This window comes from Rhipicephalus microplus, chromosome X (genome assembly GCF_043290135.1).
Source record: "Rhipicephalus microplus isolate Deutch F79 chromosome X, USDA_Rmic, whole genome shotgun sequence".
Classification (NCBI taxonomy): domain Eukaryota; kingdom Metazoa; phylum Arthropoda; class Arachnida; order Ixodida; family Ixodidae; genus Rhipicephalus; species Rhipicephalus microplus.
The window spans coordinates 287805208-287825818 of record NC_134710.1 but is presented as its reverse complement, the minus strand read 5'-3'; the positions used below and the strand labels follow the sequence as shown (position 1 = coordinate 287825818).

At 46.6% G+C, this 20611-nt stretch overlaps 1 protein-coding gene across 7 annotated transcripts in view; it reads left to right on the top strand.

Moving 5' to 3' along the window:
* Dora (zinc finger SWIM domain-containing dorado) overlaps nt 1–20611 on the top strand; it is a 254430-nt gene that overhangs the window by 74313 nt on the left and 159506 nt on the right. For 5 of the 7 annotated variants that reach the window (XM_075879287.1, XM_075879290.1, XM_075879292.1 and 2 more), the window contains exon 11: nt 19558–19925. In XM_075879287.1, coding sequence (XP_075735402.1) covers nt 19558–19925 — 368 coding nt within the window. The remainder of the gene's footprint in view (nt 1–19557; nt 19926–20611) is intronic. The other 2 variants (XM_075879288.1, XM_037413893.2) reach the window with 1 other exon arrangement.

Genomic DNA, 20611 nt, shown 5'->3' with positions numbered 1-20611 from the left:
ACTCGGCATAAAAAATTTTATTTCTTATGCTTCTATTTTTTCCACAAAATGTGCTTGCACGTGGTATTTAATTTTCGTAGAGCTAATTCTTGTGAACTGAAAAGTGGGGCAGTATGAAACTTGAGAATAGTGCTGTTCTGAGGTACATTTGAACCGACCTTCAATGATCCCGAATGTAACGAATCTGTTGGATTTAACGACCATAGTATTTCATCACATTTAAGTTTTTCATCACATTGAAATTGTGTCCACATTTAAGATTTTCATCACATTGAAATTGCGTCCACATACAGCAAACATTTCTTAAAGCCTCCTATTTTTACAACAAACATAAACACAGTCACAGTCACACACCTTATAGCTAGAATCCTGCTGCAGCTTGCGCTAGCGCATTGAATGTGCTTATCATTTGCCAGTCAAGCGGAAAATCACTCTCAGTTCCAAAGTGCCAGCCAAAGCAAAATTTTATAGTGCTATAGTGACGTCGGCCGGAAGCACCGATTGTCTTGCAACAATCAAGGCTTGCTGCAGTTCGACTGATTCAAAAGCTACGCTTTCCACTGTTCACGTTTCTTCTCATTGCACCAGTACGCGGTTGTATTTATCATAGTTTCCCACAATACTTACTAGAGGGAACTCCGGCGCTAGTGTCTATGGGAGCTGCAATGCACGGCGCTTCAGCGAGCATGGGAATGATGGGTAGTACACCCATCAAGGGAGATTATTGAAGCAGAAAGGATTAGTAGATTAGGGCTGAACTACGTCAGCAATCCTTCTCTCGGTCTTTGTGAAAAAGAATTGTCGTTTTTCAGATCATACGTTTTTAGCGCATGGCAGTAGAGGGTTTTTCATCTGTTTGTCTGTTGTTTTCGAATTTCATGAGCATATATACGTACGCTCCTCGAAATAAAATTTTGTTGGAAGTAAGCGCTCCCTTCTGTCCCTTCCCCTGTCCTAAGTTTTAAAACGCGCTACGTCGATTAAGTATGTCTTACCAACATGCCCAACTTTATACTCTAGTCTAATATTCGTACTTCTGGCCTGCCTTTGGCTCCGTGTGTGTTTGTGTGGCTTGGAGCTGTTTTCTTACGAAACAAGTATTAGCGAATGTTCATTTGTTGCGCCTCACCATTTTATTTTTTTAGACTTACTTTCCAAATTGGCTTACGAAGTTCAAAAGCATTCAATCTTTCTTTCAAAACAAAACCGAAACACAGCAATAAACGAAGCCGCAAGTACGATTCGCCTCCCGCAAGTACGAAAACTAGGCAAATGTGTGTACTACCCATCATTCCGATGGTCGCTGAACGATCGCAGCGCCAGAGTGCCCTCTAGTTAATTTTGAGAAACTCTATGGTATTTATAGTAAACGTGCGCAGTGTCTGCATGCCACGCATGAGTCGAAATATCTCCTGTTATCCCATTATTGGGGCATGCAGCCTGCGAAAGAGTACGGCAATGATTTGGGGCCCCATGCTTTAGGCATACTGCATGCAGATTACTGCTATAAAGGGAAGTAGCTGGTGTTACACTTGATTACACTCAGTAAATGTGCTTGCCCATACACTTATACTGGGCTCGTAGTTTTTCCTGTTGATTACCACTGGCGGCAAAGCTTGAAGTTTTTCGTTGAGGATGGAAATCTGTGCAATGTGAAAACACTGCATCGGCACGGTTCTCATGTTGAGTTGTGTTTGTCACACTGTCTTCCTCTTGGGCTGATTGTTGATTGTTTTCTCATCTAAAGACTGCATAATGGTGCCCAGACGACTCATTTAAGTGGGAGTGGCACGAACTGGTGCCCCCTCTCATTTTAAGATCCCAGAGCTGCTGCTTATCATGGTAACTTGGCATGATAGTGTGGGGTCTGAAGTGGAAGCACCACACTCTTGGAGTGAACGAACACAGTAGACGTGGTTGGAACAAACCAAACAACACACGTTTATTTAATTACTTTTAGATCGTCGGTATCATCAGCCAAATTACTATAGATCAATTTCGATCCACATGCTTAACAACCTTACACAATATTATACAATGGGCAACAACGTAACAAACCCAAGAACACACTCAAGGCGGCTTCGCCAACGCTTTATTTACCACGAGGGCCCCCGGCGCACAGGGGACCCACTGCTACAGACAACCGTTCTGCCAGCTGCCACCCGCCAAAGAGACCTGATTCTTTCTCGTGTGCCGCCACCCAGGCTTGCTGCCAGGCGTCACCGCCGGTGCTACCGTTCTAACAACCATGATGATGATGGTGGTGGTGATAAACGCTTGCGAGCACAACGCCACCTACCGCTCGATAGTTTGTGAACCCGAAATGCGGCCTATGCGCGAAAAACATGCGCCACGAGGCACAAACAACTTTACAGGAGGTGTTAGCACTCCCACAATACAGTCAACTGCCGTTTTTTCGGACCCTCTAGGGAGCGAAAAACCGTCCGAAAATTCGGGCAGTACGAAAAAATGAATGCAAGCAAAAAAAAAAAAAAAGCAATGTCTTACTGATAATTTTCAATGCAAACAAAAAAAAACGCACCATTTTGCTAATATTTCTCAATGCAAGCAAAAAACGCACCATTTCATTGATATTTCTCGGATCAAAAAGGTCAAGGTCGAAGTACCAGACTTCCGGAACTCTGCCAAAGCATCAGTGGGGTGGCTCTGAAAAGAGCTGTTAAAAAAAATGCATGCAGCCGACAGCGGGTGCCGTCAGGGCAGCTGGTGTTAGAGCTGCAGTGGCTTGAAAAACTTGTTGATCCTTGTCCTTGTTTGAACGGTGTTCCGCTTGCATGTGATCACATTCGCCTCGATCTGAGCAAGGGTCATGTCATCACTGTACACCGATGACAGCGTCATCAATGCTCGCATCAATTCGGCGGTCGTAGGTGGCGCAGGCGCTGGTTCCTCATTTTCGACATCGGAGTCGTCTGAATCCGCCATAACCTGACTGACTATTTCGTCGTTGGTTAGCTCTGCGCAGAAGTCGAGCTCGTTGTCAGCGTCGACGAACCGCTCGAAAGTTATTTCTGTGGGCTTAGAAGCACCAGCAGAGCGGAGGTCGTTGATAATATCGTTCATGAGAGGGCACAAGTCAGTCACGCTGTCGCTTTCTTCAGGCACGTCTGCTGCCTCTGTGTTGAGTACGAAGCCCGCGTGGTGAAAGCAGTTGCGAAGCATGTCTTGCGTTACTGCCTTGCATGCGTCCGCAAGCATTCCAACAGCAGACCGATGGTCAACGCTGTAGCCTTTCCCGTTTTCCAAGCACAGCACCATGCGGTTGTGTATACATGAACGGTACAAAAGTTTCAGATTACGGATAACGCCCTGGTCCATCGGTTGGAGGATCGCAGTCGTGTTGGGCGGCATGAATTCCAGCTGGATAGCCTTCAAGTTATTGATGTGACCATGAGCAGCGCAGTTGTTAACGAAGAGCAAAACACGTCTGTTCTGTTGTTCAAACTTCGTGTCCAACTTGCGGATGTAACTCGCGAACAACTGCTGCCTTACCCATGCCTTTTTGTTGGCTTCGTATAACACTGGCAGCGTTGCCCCTTTAAGGGGGGACGTGGCAAGTAAAACTAATTTTTTTATTAATGTACTGTTTGTGATGAAATTTGGTGTGTGTATGTGGATGATTGTGAGGATTCCAAATATGAAAACCGTTTTCAAATACCTCTTGTACTTTTTGAGTTACAAGCATAATTATACTATTTAATGCTCTTCACACTTAAAGAGATAATTATTGCTAAATGAAATTATTTTTTCATATTATTATGTTCCCAAAGCATCAACTTGTGCAAAGAAGCTATTAGTTGATTTTTCTAGTTCTTGTAACCATAAATAAAATTTCCAAAACATGAATGTTGTTTTGCGCACACATCGCAGTAATTATAAAATGTGTTCTAAAAATTTTAAATGATGAGTAAGAAGAGAGATAAAGCTTTATTGCACTGCTAAAGGCCTCCTGAGCCTAGTGCAAAAAACGGAACGACTCTATCAGTCTTTGTTAGAAAATGACAGATGTTCTAGCGAAGGCACATAGGCGAAAATCAAGAGTTGAGAAAACTGACTTTGAAAGTTCACTCTTGTTTGGAAGTTCACAACATGCCTAAAACACTCAGAATCCTCCTGGGCAGTAATCCTGATATGCTGTGGCCTTGGCCTCTGTAGAGCGCAACCCAGTTTTGCGCTTCTTTGTCGTGGAACAATGCGCCTTTTGAGCCCTCTTTACCCTTTTGGCATCCTTTTCGGCTGCTCGCCGCAAAGAGCAGTCTCCTGGATTGAAGCCCAGTTGAGCAGTGATCTCTTGCAGCGCACTCTTGCAGCCACCATTGAAACGGCAGACTGCATCTGCAACTGCACTTTCCACACTTCGAAGGGAGGCGAACTGGCTCTTGGACTGGAGTGACCAAATGAGGCTGTTCATACTCTCCACAGCGTTCTGGGTTTTTCCCTGCGCACACCTTTCAAGGAGCTCTTTGTTCGAGAGGCGCTTGTAGATCGGCATCAGTGCCACTCGCACGTGAGGGGGCAGTTTATGTTTGTGAGGCGGCAGCGGCTCTCCCTTGGCCAATGCCTGATTGTGCGGGCACCAGGAGTCAGTCCCACTTGGGCACAGGTTGTGGTGTGGATCCTGGTCTGTGGATGTTACATGGTAATAAGTGGCCATGATGGCCCTCTCCATGCCAGGAACATCGTTGGGGTGGCTCTTAATGGCCCAGCCATAATAATTCGTCAACTTCTTTATCAGGCCCTGCGTCAGCCGGCCTTTGCCACCCATGCTCAGTCCTCGGCCTTTGGATTTGTGCTCATCAAGAAGGTTGCGCAAGGAAGTGCCCATTCTTTTTTTCACATGGTTCACACACTCCTGTTTCTTAATCACCATGTAGCCATACACCTTGTCTTGCGTGAGGGCAAGGTACGTACGGCTGTCACCGTCGCAGAGCACATTGATGTATCGAAGCTTGTACTTGGTAAACGATCTTTCAAACATGATCCTAGCTGCTTCTACTTCCATTTGGCCTGCATTAGCATCGGTGTTCTTTTGGCACTGTGGCTTGTGTTTCTCAAGCCACTCCTCATAGTTGTCGTCACCAGGCTTGGGGCCAACAGCACAGCCTTGGCAGTAGTTGGACAGGACACAGTGGTCCAAGACCAAGCCTGTGTACAGCTCGATTACACAGCCCACGCCAATATGACTTCTGTGCCCCCTCGTCATCCACGTGCCGTCGTAAATGACGTCAATGTTGCCTGGCACTCCTCCTAGGTCCTTGTAAATGTCATGCACCTTCTGTGCACTTTCTGCTTCAATGCGGGTGGCAGCTGATGTGGTGGCAGGGTGGCTGTACTTCCTTTGCAGTCTCTGGTAGGACTTGTGGTGCAGTGCTCGATGCGAAATGTCCATCGCAGAAAAAATGTCATTTATGGCAGATTGTTTTCTGCCAACTGACTGCACAGCCCTCAAAACACGCACGTTTACCTCGAAGGGGTTCGTTTTTTGTTGCCCGGAGCACCTCGGGGACGACCACGCACTGTTCACTCTGCCACAATTGTCACAAAAAAGTTCCATCCTCGCCGCGAGTCCAAGGCAGTGCGTAGTCTCGAGGCGTATCGACCCTTCGTCGCACTTGTTGCACTTTACTGACGAAAGCAGACCGTTCAGCATCTTCTTATTTACAATGAAGAATGTGGAGTCCTTACCGCCGTCATTTTCGTTGCAGCCTTCGTTCAGAATCTCGAGCTTCCGCTTTGAAGCGGACTTCGATGCTACGGCATCCAAAACATCCCGCCTTGTCTGCGCCCGCTGCGCGATTTCTTCACTGCTCGGAATCTGGGCCGAAACTCGCGATAGAATGTTCGACGCGCGCACGCCCGGAGTTGCAACGGCTGCCGACGCGGTGCCACCGCAATCGGGTTCGCGAGAGCGTCCATCACGGTCGACGGCATCCGGCGGTCTGACATACGACGATGTGGCACCTTCCACACTCTCGGCCTCACAACAATCAGCGAAGGGTCTGAGTAGAGGCTTCGTGACGCTTGAAGAGCATGCTCCGTCCGGAACTGCGACTGGGACGGCAGCCGCAGTCGTCTGCCCTTTGTTCCAAGCTTTCCGACGCTTGCCGTACTTGTGGACGCTCCGGAACTTTTTTTGCGGCAACATAGCACCGCAGTATGAGCAAGCACTCAGAAGAGACCACCGATGTAAACAAAGCTTGGTAAAAAAAGCACGCGAACTATCACAAAAACAGCAAACTGGCAAAAAACGAAGCGCACGCCGGATGATTCTCGACACGGCGGCCGCAGATGCGCTCGCGCTTCCAAGGTTGCCAAGGTGCGCGGCGCAGCTTTGACCAGTAAGAGGTCGCGCCTGCTACCACGTGACCCGCGCAGCCAATTGCCGTTCTTCGTTTTCGTTTTTTTACTTGCTCCTCGCGCTTTTATTTTCACTCGGCGAAATACGAGACCGCGACCATCCGGAAGCCGGCTTTCTCCTCTTTCCAAAGCTACCAAAATGGCGGCCCACGGTCAACAACTTGGCGCGTTTGTGCGGCGTGAACAACACCGTTTCAGGGGCTTTTTTTTCGCACTTTTCGGCGACTAGCCTCGGCAAAAACACTATTTGCGGGATTTGTAGCGCACGTTTCGCTGTAATATTTTAGAACAAGGAAGTTGAAGGTCTGAAGATTACGAAAAAAAATAAATCAGAAAATCGCATATTTTGACCAAAATCGGCACTTTACTTGCCGCGCCCCCCCTTAAGGGGGGACAGGGGTCTTGGGGCTCTCTGATTTACTTTTGAACCAAATGTGACAAAAGTTGGCATGCTTACTTAGTTTGTTCTCCTGATTCTAAAAATGTAGTTATTTTTTCTGTAGCTTCATTAGTTAATTAAATAATCAAGATAACAATTTATATTGTTCTTACCACAATAGAAAAATAATCACCTGTCTAAAATTTACAAATGACATAGGGATTGACAGTAGAAAGCATAAGACATTCTACATAGGAAGCACTTTTTTGATTGGGTCATTATTTCTTGTACACTAAACTTCCCAGCTCTGAATGTGGTCATTGTGTGGTCACACAAAAGACAAGTTTAAAAAACTTGCATCAAGAGAAATCAAAATCTGCTTCCTATGTTGTGTGCTCCAAACATATAGCTTCATGCTGCAAAAAAAAAAAATATTCTGCTATCTGTAATAGTTTTTGATATATTGCAGTAATTTTCATGCAGGGTGTACAAAATTGCCATTTTGAGAAAATGAAGAAAACGAGAAGTTCTAACATTTTAACTGTAAAAATGTATGTACTTAGAATTACATAGCCATTGACATATAAATGAATGCTAGAAAGCTTAAGGAGTGCAACACTGCAAGCTGATTGAAAATTGAACGAGTACTTCTCGAATTACAGCACAGTAAAGTTCATTGCATGAAACCAAATACAGAAATTTTTATATTAAAATTAAAATAATGAAGCTGCCCATTAAAAATAGGCTCCTAGGATTGTTTTTGTGCACATTTAGCTACATTGTGCAAAAACAATTACAGCTCTAGCTGTCCTAGGTCCACTTTTACCGAGCAAGCAAAAGAAAGTTGTCAAAATCTGTGCTTCGAGAATAATGCTGTTAAATTTTTATTTCGCCGTTCCGAGGGAAAAGTATCATGGCACACATACCTTTAGTCAGTTAATATGCACCGGGAATGTAATAGGACTGATTTTTTGCACGAGCGTGTTGTTTCTTCTAGTCCTGTAGCAAGTTGTCGCCGTGTGCTCGTCTGCCGCGAGGCCGCTTATCAGTTTGGTGACTGTACTGACGGCGATGTGCGACAAATGTGCATGCATCATCCGCGATTCGTCGAATAACACGGCGATGTTTTCCGGCTTGTCCAGAATGAGTTACCCGTGAATGTCGCAAACCAAAGTTGCTCCCTCGCTCATCAATTTCAGGCTACACGAGTGCCGAGGTGTTAGTTTCCTTTTCGCGTAAGACTGCCGCATTTTCGAGCGGAGATCGCGACAACATTGCAAACATGTTGTTAATAGCCTGACTTAACAGGCTATTGCCAGTAGCCTCCATTGCCAGTAGCCTCCATTGCGGGGGCAGTGAGCATGTTCACCGCGAACGGATTGACTTTCTCGTCGTTCGTCGACGCGCAGCGTACTCCACTTTGACGACCCGTCGCCGCAGTTCAAGGTCCTTTCGTCAGGCGGGGGGAACCGCAACATCGGCGCCTTTAGCGATAAGACTGCGCTTCCTTTCGGTCACTACAGAGATTGATATCTCTTGTAGCTTCTGCTTTTTACTTGCCGTCCTCTAACTGATGAGGCTGCAAAACACAGCTGTTCTCAGTAACGTCGGCAACCAACGTGCTCGTACGTCAGTTATGCCTAGTTCACACTGAAACATCCGCTTTCTACAGCGACCGAAATTCCCCTGCCGCCGAAACGCAGCGTCGTTCGCACTGGACGCGCCCCGCGCCGCCGAATATGCCATCTACTACGGGGCGAACGCGGGATGGATGCGCTGTCACCCGGTTGTTGTCGCGGCTCGCAAACGCTACTACGCTATCGGGTGGTGTATACTTCGACGATTCTCGTACGCAAGAAGCAAGAAAAGACAGTACTGCTTACTTTGCTGGGAAGTGGCTGTCTTGCAATGCATGAAGAGCAGAAAAACCACCGACGCCAGCGGCGTTGGTGGGTTCGTTTTGCTCTGCAAGACTGCAACAAGCTCGGTCACGCCAACAGCAAGCTCGGTCACCTCTTTCACGAAATACGGAGGCGAAGTAGGCACAGAGTAGGTTAAACTCCCGTTGGTTTCAACATTCAGTGGTTTCAACAACAAGTGAGTAGGGCTTGGCCGCCATTTTTCAAAATTCCTTGACTAGCGCTCCTATTGGTCCGCGATGACCGATATGGCGGCAGACGTCGCAAAAATCGGTCCGAGAGCGATCGGCGCGAAGAGGGCCCTTTCTCGCCGCCGCCGAACCGGATTCGGAGCACTTTCGGCGGCCGAAATGCCCACTGTGAACGCAGCCTTAGGCCTACACCGGTGACTCGGCGACCGCCATTGTCCGCGTCGAGTTCGTTATCATCGTTGCCCTGAGCCGTAGCGGGGCTCTTTCTTAAGTTCACATCGAACGAATGACCACCACACCCACTTCACAAATTACTGTAGCACGGAACTTCTTTACTGCCGCAGGCAGTCAGTAGCACCATGACAAAATGGCGCATGTCTGTGCGCGTCACGATGGTGAAGCAGACGCCAAAAGTGCCCCTTGGCCAATCGGATGCCCAGGTTTTGTCACGTGCCCCAAGCAGCCAATTGAATCGTGCGCTAGTGCTTTTTGATAACGCATTTTTGCTAAATAACGAATGAGCAAGGCGAGCCAGTGGTGGCGATAAATTGAAGATGAAGAACGACCCTTCCAAACGAGACCAAGATGAACACGATAGCTCGTGTGTAACGGCAACAGTTCGGCGTGGAAAAAGCGCGATTTTAGTGTCAGTTAGCGCCCACATTCATCTCACAGGGATGTTATAAATTGATTTTGCACCAGAAATAATGACGCGAGAAGCTAGAAACTTCTCAAATAGATACGAAAATAGGTACAGATTCTGAAAATGTGAGCTTCAAAAGTCGATTTTTTTTGCGATTTTGGGCCTTCTAAGACTCGTGGCCCCCCTTAAGGGGGGAGGCTACCATCGGATACCAACTTTTTTGTTTATTGAGATATCTTAATGAAATTTTCAGGATAGACTTATAGCAAAAGCATTAGAAGAACTACAAAATTTCATCAAGTTATGTTCACTGGTTTTCAAGTTACAGCAGAATATCAGGGTAGTGCACATGGTTCTCTTATTCCAGGCCTGGAGAACTTTCAAAAGGTGCTGGAACTATGAAATTAACTATGATGATTATCAGAATGATACTCTAGGGGGTAACAGAGCCCTTTTTCTGAATTTCCTTGCTGAAAAGTTTTAGCAGACCATCAAACTTTGTGTTCGTGATTAGGATATTATCAATCAAATTTTGATTAAATATAATAAATAACACACACAATATATTGAAAAAATGGGCTTGTCACCCCCTCAGAAATTTATTCATGTACATAATAAAAAAAGACTTATGGAAATCCAATGAGTGGTTCCAGAGATATGGCTGGAATAAGCAGCCTCACTAGCCAAAAAAGTCATTTTGAGAAAACGACGTTTGAAAGTTTTGAGCACATAGGCAGTTCTAAAATGAACCTGCAGCGTAACTGGAGGTGTCCTTTGGCACTCTCTTTCTTTGCCGCCTTTCCATCTTCTCTAGGGATCGCTTCTTAGCCTTTTTCAAGCGCAGAGAATCTTTCTCGGCTGCCCGTTGAATGGCCAGGTGGCCAGGTGTTAGCCCCACTGATGAAGCTAGCTCTTGGGTGGCCCTGTAGCAGCTAGCATTGTATCTTAGCACTGCATCATGCAGTGCTGTCTCCACAGCAATCAGTGACGCATGCTGCTCTTTGGGCATGAGGGACCACAGCACAGAGTGAAAGGACTCTGATGCATTCTGCGTCTTTGCTCCCAGGCAGCGTTGCAGAAGAGAAGCCTGTGAGAGCCTCTCATAAATGGGTAGAAGTGCATCTGCAACATAGCGTGGCAGCTTGTACGAATCCTTCGGAGGTGGAACACCGGTAATCTTGCTGGCATTGTGACGACACCAGGAGTCTGCACCCTCTGGGCACAAGTCGTGGTGCGGCTCCTCATCCGTCGACGTCACATGGTGGTACGATGCCATCACTGCCCGCCGCATTGCAGCCACATCATCGGAATTGTTCCGTCGGGCCCAGCCATAATAATCTGTCAACTTGTCGATGAGGGCCTTTGTCAGCCTGCCCTTCCCTCCCAAAGCCTTGTCACTTTTCTGCACAAGGTTGCGAAGTGCAGTCCCCATCCTCTTCTGAACGTGGTTCAGGCATTCCTCTTTTGAAATGGGGACCAGTTCATAAACATTTTCTTGTACAAGGGCAGAGAAGGTGGCACTATCTCCATCAGACACGAGCGGTGTAACGGAGGTTGTGCTTCAACAGTGAGCGTGAAAAGAGGATGATAGTTGCCTCAACCTCCATTCTCCCTGATTTAGAGTCGGTGTTTTTCTGGCACACATGATTCTCCAGCCAGCATGCATAGTCTGCGTCTCCAGGCTTTGGCCCTACTTGGCAACCAAGGCACTGATTAGACAGAACAACGGCGTCCAAGATGAGGCCCGTATGGTATTCGATAATTGCCCCGACTCCAATATGGGATGTGTGCCCACGTTTGTGCCATGTTCCATCATAACAAACTGTTATATCCCTGGTGAAATATTGATCCATTTCTTTGTAAGTGGCTTTTACAGCAGAAGCAGATTCTGCATAGAAATATTCTATGCATTGTGTCTGCGGTTCCCTGAATTTCTTCAGGTGCTTCTGAAAGGTCTTGTGATGGAGGCCACGATGGGACACGTTCATCGCTGCCCAAATGTCGTTGAGAGCTGTTTCTCCCTTGCCTATTTGTTTTGTTGCCATAATGGCTCTTGCATTCACATCAAAGGCCTTTGTGTCATCCTGACGAGATGAACTCCATGAGCTTGAAACTACTCCACAATGCAAGCATACTAGCTCAAGCTTTGCAGCAAGTCCGAGTTGGGTGCCTCCTCGTACCTTCATCCCAATCGCGGTGCACCGGTGGCACGGGGTCTGAGATAGCAGGTCGTCTAGGCCATCCATTTGCACAAGGAAAAATTTTTCGCCTTCACTTGTAGCGGTGGCAGCTTCATGATCGCGCTCCATTGCCTGAAATTTCCGCTCCGTCGCTGGCATAGCGCCAAGTTCTCTTTGCACAGCAGCGCGTAGTTGATCCGCCGCCTCTTTCTCCTCGCACGTCAGGAAACTTGTTCGCAAATGCACAGTTGACGACGCGATCGCACTCGAGGCCGATGAAAGAGAAGATGCGGAAGCCACTGTTGATGAGCACGAGACACCAGGCTCACTTGTAACGAAAAATTCTTGCACCGGCGGAGCAGGAGTCCAGTTGCTAGGCGCGTCGATGCGACCACTCTCTTGTGTAGATGAAGCAGAAGCTGCCCCACAGGTACCGTCGGCGCACGTGCGAGCGGAGAGTCTCGCCGCGCGGACAATCTTCATAGCTCGCTTCCTTGCACCGAACGATTGTAGCGTCTTCTTTTTCGTTGGGCACATCGTGAGCGAACACAACAACGGTCTCGTATAGACGGTTGAAAATCGTCGCGTAAAGACGGTTGAAAATCGTTTCGAAGACAGTTGAAACGTGGAGAGTATGCGAACGGCTGCAACGATACACAGAAGTGAGCGGAACACAAAGACGCCGGACGGAGGAGCAGCAGACGAGCGGCCGCATCGGCTGCATTATGCACAAGAGCGCTACGTCGTCGCGCGCAGCAGCCAATGGCAGTCGCGGGCTCCCCCGCGTCCTTGGGGAGCGCGCGCTTCGCCCAATCCCAGCTGCGCGCCTCAGCCGCGGGAAACTTGAAAGCTCTCGCGAGCCCTCCAATCATGAGCGGCTTGCTCCTCTCCTGCGCTGCCGCCGGCGACGCAGGTGGCGGGGAAAGAAAGAGCAAGAATTCACAAACAAAACAACACCAAAATGGCGGCGCTCCGTCGAGCGGTCGAGAAACTGCGATCACGCCAAGTTGGGGTATTTTGAGCGCTCGCGCGCCTCTCGAGGGCTGCCGCGGCATGTTCTAAACTTTATTGCAAATGGTTTCGCGACGAATTAGACGTTGATATTTACAGAAAAGGTAGTTTATGACACATACTGCCCGAATATGTGGTTTGCCAAAAATCGACTTTTTCGCGATTTTTCGGTTTTCAAAGGCCGCGTCCCCCCTTAAAACACCTCGGGCTCTTGGACTTCCCGATTACTAACAAAGGAAGTTTCTCGCTGCCAGACATGTTGCTGCTGACAAAAACGGTCAGCCGTTCTTTGCTATGCTTGCCACAATGGCATGCATAACCAGCAAAAGCGAGTGTTCTTTCCGGCAGCAGCTTGTAAAACAAGCCAGTTTCGTCACAGTTGAATTGTTGTTAGCAGAGAACTGCTGCAACAAAGACTGGAGTTTTCCACTCCGGTACTGCGCAATAACTGCACTGTCGACGGCGCCGCTTTCGCCACACATCTTCTTGAACTTGAGGTCATTCCGATGCTTAAAGTTTCTCAGCCATCCATCACTGAACTTAAAATCCGTGATGTCCATTCGAAGTGCGAGAGTTTCCGCTTTTTGTTTCAAGATGTAGCCCGAGAGTGGCAACCGCTTGGCAATAATTTAATTAAGCCACACGACGAGAGCGTCCTCAAGCTTTGGATGAACACCTTGGCTTGCATTCATCTTTTGAGCACCAGACGGTTTTTCGGCCTCTTCCAAGATCTTGTCTTTGTTCCTCAGGAAATCGGAAACTGTTTGCTTGAAAATGCCGAACTCCTTGCTCACGTCAGCCTGCGATCAGCCACTCTTCAGTAACTTAATAATGGCGGCTTTTTTCTCCATTGTTCACCGATGGTACTGTTTTCCGCGAGTCGATGCCATTGGCGAGGACAACGAAGGCGGAGTGAGGGCCATCGCAGGCAAGCGAAATCCTCACGATGTGAACAAAGGAGTTTGCTGACGAGCGTCGAAGCACCTAGGCTTAGCATTGCAGAGCACACTTCACATGATCACACAACCACGCACTAGGCTAGCCAAACACCATGTGGGCTGCATAAACAAAATGGCGCGACGGCAGGCGACGGTGCCTCGGGTACTCCGGAGGTGGCGCTGGTAAACATTCAAGATAGCCAGCGTGGCCAGACCAAATCGGTGTGTGACGGTTAGTTCTAGTTCGAAGTGGTGAAACGCTTCGCGAAAGCGCTGCGTGGGAAGCCAGAGTGGCACGCACGAGCACAAGCGCTAAAGCGAAAAGAACTTTATTGGCGCCCAAAAATTTCCGGGTAGATAGTTTCGATTGTCATCAAAGCACCCTTGCATGATAAACACGGCCAGTGTTAGGAATCTCGGAGGCCGTGTGTGTTTTTGCTAACTATCAACGAGTACAAGCAAACAGATGCTACCACTGTTGTGGGAATTGAGGCTAGCCCGCTGCCTTTGCGCGGGCTTTGCTGCCTTTTCTGCCGTTCTCATGTCCCGACTTGTCTTCCCTCCTTTGCTGTCTGCCATACTGGGAGAGCGGAGTGACGTTTAACACCCTCAACCGGTAGCGGATGTTGACTGTGGCGCCGCGCGCGGAGCCTCCCGAAAGGACGTTGCGCGCTGCGTAGGGAGCGGGCAGATAGATACTCTTCGGGACTGCAGACTGTGAGCCACGCGATCTTTTCCGTCCGTCGACTCCCTTCGCTCGGGGCTCGTCGGACTTAGCTGACGGGCGCCTCGCGCCCGAGGCGAACGCTCACCTTTTGTTGCCCCTACTGCGTACGCTCGGCCAAAGGGTGGTACGGTGTCCTAGTGCGTGGCCTAGCTACGCCGACCTGTCTCCCTTTGAAGCCAACGGGAGCGACTTTGCCCTCGCTCGAGCAACCGGGCCTTGGTCCCGGTGTCTCCGTGGATCACCTTTACCGCGGAGACGTGCTCGTGGCACCCTGTGTGGTACTTTTATGCCAGTGGCGTGGATAAGCCCATTTGCTTTCCCGCCGCACCTTTGCAACGGGCTTTACTGCGTTTGGTGTTGTAACAGACAATATAGTGTTGCGACTTTGAGCAGTATCGTGTTCTCGCCATGGCGATAGTTAACGCATGCCCTGCGGCTCGCTAAGACCGGACCCATGCTGGTGGCCGCACTCGCTCGGGATGCGTGTACACTACACTGTAGACCGGCGCGTTCATTCATGCGATCGTAATCGCGTGTGACGCAGTTGTGGTGGTTTCTACTGGAGGTCAGTGGTGGTTTCCGACCTTCCGTCACGTCAAGTCAAGAAGTCCGAAAATTGGACTCTGGGGGGTTCGAGCGTCCAAAATTTCAGACTTCCTTTTATACATTGATTTTATACATTGTTTGAGCGTGCAGCCTTGCTTGTGCCACGAAGGTGTCCGAATTATAGGGCATGTCCGAAAATTCGGATGTCCGAAAAATTGGCAGTTGACTGTATATACATGCTTTGGCAGCCCAGAACAAAATGGTGTCTGGGTGCGAGAGTATGCTTCCAGGAGCCTGGGTGTGAGATACAGTCGACTCCTCTTAAACGGAACTCGAAGGAGATCCATAAAGCTGTTCCATTTATCAGAAGTTTCATTTAAGCAAACTACACTTATTTAGTGAACCAAGACCTTTATACAAATTACACATACCTCAGCTTACTCATGAGAATGAGTAGGAAAAAAAAAAAAGGAGTGAAGAGTGGTTTGTTTGGCAAGCTTGAGTTGTTTTTTCACAAGGTACGCACCCATGCCTGACAAACTAGCTAGAAATTCTGGAAAAGCCTCCTGCTCAAAATAGCGCTGCAAAAGTTCAACAGCCTCTTTAGCTGATCGGTCTGGTGGCACCACTGCACTGGCAGTGTCATCACATTCATCGCTGAAAGGTTGATTCTCATCTTGCACTCTGGCAATCATTTCCATTCGCTGAAGGTCATTCGCTTAGTTCATGGTTTGCCATGAACTAAGCGAATGACCTTCAGCTTCGGATCATCTGCGGCTCAAAAGCAAGCCAGTGGCAAAAGCAGCACAGTCTCATTGCCATCGCTATCGACCAATGGTGGCGCCCATGCTTGCAGAAACACCAACGGTTTCTGGTGGTGCCAACGCTTGTTTGGGTTTATTGGGTTTACTCAATAAATATCTGCGCCTGGAATTGCATCGTGAAATTTTGTTCAAGCGGGAAGGCAGAAGAAAAAGTTTTTGTTGTGGCGACAATATTTATGCATTGACTCCTATGGATTGCTGATGGGGAACCATCAATTTTTCGTTGTTGCGGGAATTTCGTTGAAGCGTTGTTCGTTGTAGCAGGGTTCGACGGTATTCCTTAGGGCACTGTATGGTTTATGTACATAATGAAGTTTTGTACTACTACTACTACTACTACTACTACTACTACTACTACTACTACTACTACTACTACTACTACTGTTACTACTACTACTGGACGGGATCTGAAAGTCATCGTAAGATGCGGGGTCAGCGTAAAACTGCCTCGTATAACCAAGGTTTTTTAATACATTATTTCTATGGAGGTTTTGTTGGGACCTAACCGATTCGTCATAAAATGTGGGTCGTCACGAAACAGGGGGACGTGTATTCGAAATTTCACTGTATTAACTGAAGGCTAAATCCTGCAGCCATATTAGCACTGCTGGCTTGCCAAGACGTCTCGTAGGGGAACTGGTGGCGATTGATGATAGCAAAGTGGGTCTTTAAGTTTCGTTATAAGCAGAGCTTTTTTTATATGCTGTGAACTACAATGAACTATTTAGTATTGTGCTGCCTTCTTTTCATATTTATTGTACCATTTTCACTAGTTTGGTGCTTCACTTAAAGGGCCAATAAACAACCCTGAGGTCCAAAATTTCAAGGAAGAGAAATACAGTATAGACCGCTTATAACGTAAGTTGCGGGAGTCGCGAATATCTGCACTACAAGCGGTACTGCACTATAACCAATACCTTTTTCAAGGGCCGCACTTGCGCAAAACATGTTGAGCGTGCAGCTTTGCTTGTCCGAGAATCGAAACATGCGATGTGTGCTTGCTAACATTTGAATTTCTGAATGGATAAAGAGTTAAACGTCCAAAGACACGGGTTGCCAATGAAATGAATACGAAAGCGCGCGAGGGTGGGGTCTAACAAATGAAAGCACCATCGTGGAAATTCGCCGACTACCAGACCGCATCGATTATGCGCATTACATAGGAACTATGTCGAATCACTTCTACAATTTGACGCGTTGAAAGGCGTCAACCATTCGATTTCACAGGCGCGCACTCTATTTAAGACATCGCAATTGAATTGCGAACCACTATTTGAGCGCTACACGTGCCGCCCTCGTTTTCATTAGTGATATGTATCCCTTCCCATCAAGTGCGGCCACCGCAAAGAGTTTCGTTGATTCATACAAAACTGCAACTTAGATTCATGAGACTGCTATCGATCAAAGCGCAATCAACGCCAATTAGGCCTAGCTTGCCGTTTGTTATGTTGTCGCGAAAGTTTGTCCAAAACATGAATATTCAGGGTAAAAAAAATTGCACTAGCAGTGAACCAAGAACAGCGTGTGTGATATTAAGTTCGCGTTCGTGGCCGGGAAATAAGCAGTGGTGACAGCTCGCCAAGCTTACTGGCAGCGCACTGGCAGCAAAAGTGAAAGCTCGCGTCTTAAAACTGCAAAAGATTTTCAAATTACGGAGGAGAAAGCAAACGGGATATTTGTTGCTAGCTCGATAATGACGTCTTTTCCGACAGGAAACTGTTAAGCGCATAAGCGCAGGCAGTTGATAAGGACGGGACTGCACGTGCCACATTGAGCGGCGCGGCCGCAGCCACGCTAGCAACGTAGTACGCTGTAGCCGCGTTGGCACCGGTGCAAAGGCTTATCGGTCACCGGGGCAACGGTCCTCCTCCCTTACTTGGCAAGCCTGCGCAGTGTCCTGCAGTCTTTTTTTGTTTTCTTTTTCTTCCCTCTGCCCTTCGTTCGTTCACTCCGCGTGCCCTCCTCCTCCGTAACGACCTCGTTGTTCGCTTCCCAGTGGCGCACAGGGGTTGCCTGGTGCGGGTTATCTCCCTTGTACTCCCTGTATATATAAAAATAATAGTTTTTCTCTCTCTCTCTCGCTACCGTATTTGTCACAATTTCTGGCAACCGCATTATAACCGGTCTTTCATCTTGGGGGACTGCACAATAAGCAGTATGCGTATACATAAGGTTCTATGGAGGGTAAATCGGAGTAGAAAAAGACGGCATTGTAAGCGATTCTGCACTATAAGCGGTTATGTTATAAGTGGTCTACACTATATGTGCGCTTTTGGTAGGCAAACATGCTGCCGCTAGAATTTTCCAAATACGGGCTATAATGAGGAAGTTACAAGGATTAGAACACCCGTTTGAGCCAGTTTCAAGTTTTCGTGCAGCTGCTTTCATTGTCTTTTATATTCTTTCTAGTGTTTTTGAGCATTTGGAACACATGTCTGGCATCAAGTTTTTACATAATTAGAATTTTCCTATCGTTCATGTCTGCTTTACATTTGGCCCTGGAGAATGTTAGTATTTCACGATCATGAAAATCAATGAAGCCCTCATAGAAAGTGTTCTTTTAAATTTGTTTTGCACTGTGTATACAATTTGGCTTGTACGAATAGTGAACTTTAGGTTCAAAGCGAATTCGAAAAAAATACTGATGTTGGTTAAATAATTTCAAATCGAATTCAAATACTATATATCATGTATTATAAAGAAAAATGAGCATATTTATCCCGACCTTATTAATCTGTGCAATATATATATTTTTAATTGAAACAAAGCCTGTGCAGTTTTTCTTTTTTAAGGAAAGTGGGAACAACTTTGAATAGTAGCAGGATTTCACTTTTGTACATTGCATTTTAATATTTACTATACTTTGAACATGTAAGCCTGTATAACAACCTTTTAAATTTGAAATCGATGTGAATTTAAACGAATCGATGTGAGAGTAGTATGTCCATTTAACCTTGAAGTGGGCCTTCGCCGAAGTCAAACTTCTTTTGGGTAGGTGTTTCACGGCTTAGCACACCTTTACTGCTGTGAAATCACCTTTACAGGGGGTTACATGCAAACTAGTACAATTATACAAGTTTTTCACTGCTTAGCACCTGCCTACTGCAATGAAACCACCTCTACAAGGGTTATATGCCACATGATATACATTTGTTCGTTCCTCTCAAATACTTCGAAATTTTTTTCATAATTTAAATTCTAATTGAAACAAATTTGAATACTGTAATATTTGTTTGAATATTCAAAGCATTTGAGTATTCGCACAAACCTAGGTACAATGCATTCATATGGTTCAGATATATTCTCATTCTGCAAAGATGGGTGTGTAGCCCAGTAGTCGGGGCGCTTGCCTTCGTTGTGGGGAGGCCAGAGTTCAAGCCAAGCACTACCAGGAAAATGGATTTTTCTTTATTCCAAAAGCAATGATCATCTTACAAAGTAACGAAGAGCACATAGTTTTGTCATTGAGCTGGCATATAAATGTTCACGCATTTATTGCTAGGGCACACTACTGATTTAATGCTAGGGCAGGCTACTGATTGTTGCTATTGGCTCCTTTTACACTAGTAGAAAGGTTTAACTTGACCTTTTCTAATTTTCCTTCTTCGTGCTGTTGGGACATTAATGTCTTATTGATAGTGTTCTCAGAAGTGGTAGCAGAGGTGAGATGAAAATGCACACAGTAGTGTTTGATAACTAGAAATTGTGCAGTTTTTGCAAATTTTGTTGGTTTATGGTACTGCATGTGTACGACGTTTTGCTTGCATACTTCTTTGCTGACGTAAAGTGCTTCATGTCCCCACCTCTTTTTACCGTTTTAGCAGCTCACCCCACTGATGTCACTTGGGCATGATTTGTCTCTCCTGGCTGGCAACACTGCTGGAATGGCTACTGGTGGTGGTAGTAACAGGAGCTCCCTCAGCTCGGAAGGATTTTGTGAAAATGAAGATTCTGCTGGAGATTTCCTGCTTTCATCGGTAGCACCTCGTCTTGTGCTGTCCGGTGCTCGAGACCCATCAACCGCAACCTGCAGCAGCAGCGCAAGTATGCCTAAGGATAACGCAGCACTGACTTCTGGAATCAGCGATCCTGATGGTGTGTCTGCTTTGGGAGAAAAGTCTTCTTCACCCGAGGATGCAGACTCTGATTGGTCTGGCACCAGGGAAGGCATTCAACAAGGCCCAGACGGGTGAGCTCGATAATTCATGCTGTGTTCGCATATTAATGTGTAGCCTGCATTCAAGGGGGACATGGTTGTTTAAAAATCATTTTTGACTTCATTTGATTTTCATAAAGTGGACTGAGTTTATGTATATTTGTATGTGGATTTCAAATAGGCTTTTTTTTTTGTTTAACGTGTAATTTTTAAGGTACAAAATATTTTGTGTGCCTTTTGGGGAGATAGATTTCCCTAAACTGAGAGAGTTATGAGGTAAATCAGCATATCACAGTAACGTGTAATCGTTGCAACAAAAATGGTTTAAGAGAACTTTTTGTTCAGTGAGCTCATGTACGTTAATAATTGATTTTAATGTGTGAGAAAACATAATCACAAGGCAGCTCTGTCCTACGTCCATTCTTATGATTGTATTATTTCAAGTTTTAAAAGCAATTATGAATGAAAAATGCATGTTCTAATTCTATTCGGATGATATATGGTATGTAGAACATTTGCGAGTGAGTCAATGTCAAGCTGGGAATGTCACGAATGTTTAACATACCAAAACCTTTCGTAAGGTGAGACACGGGTATGGGAGGCCGAAAATTTTCCGAAAAACCGATTTTTTGAAGTATTTTTTTTCATAATTATTAAGGTCTAAGGAAGCTGTTCCTAAAATATTATAGCCCTGTAATACATATTTGTCGAGTTATTGA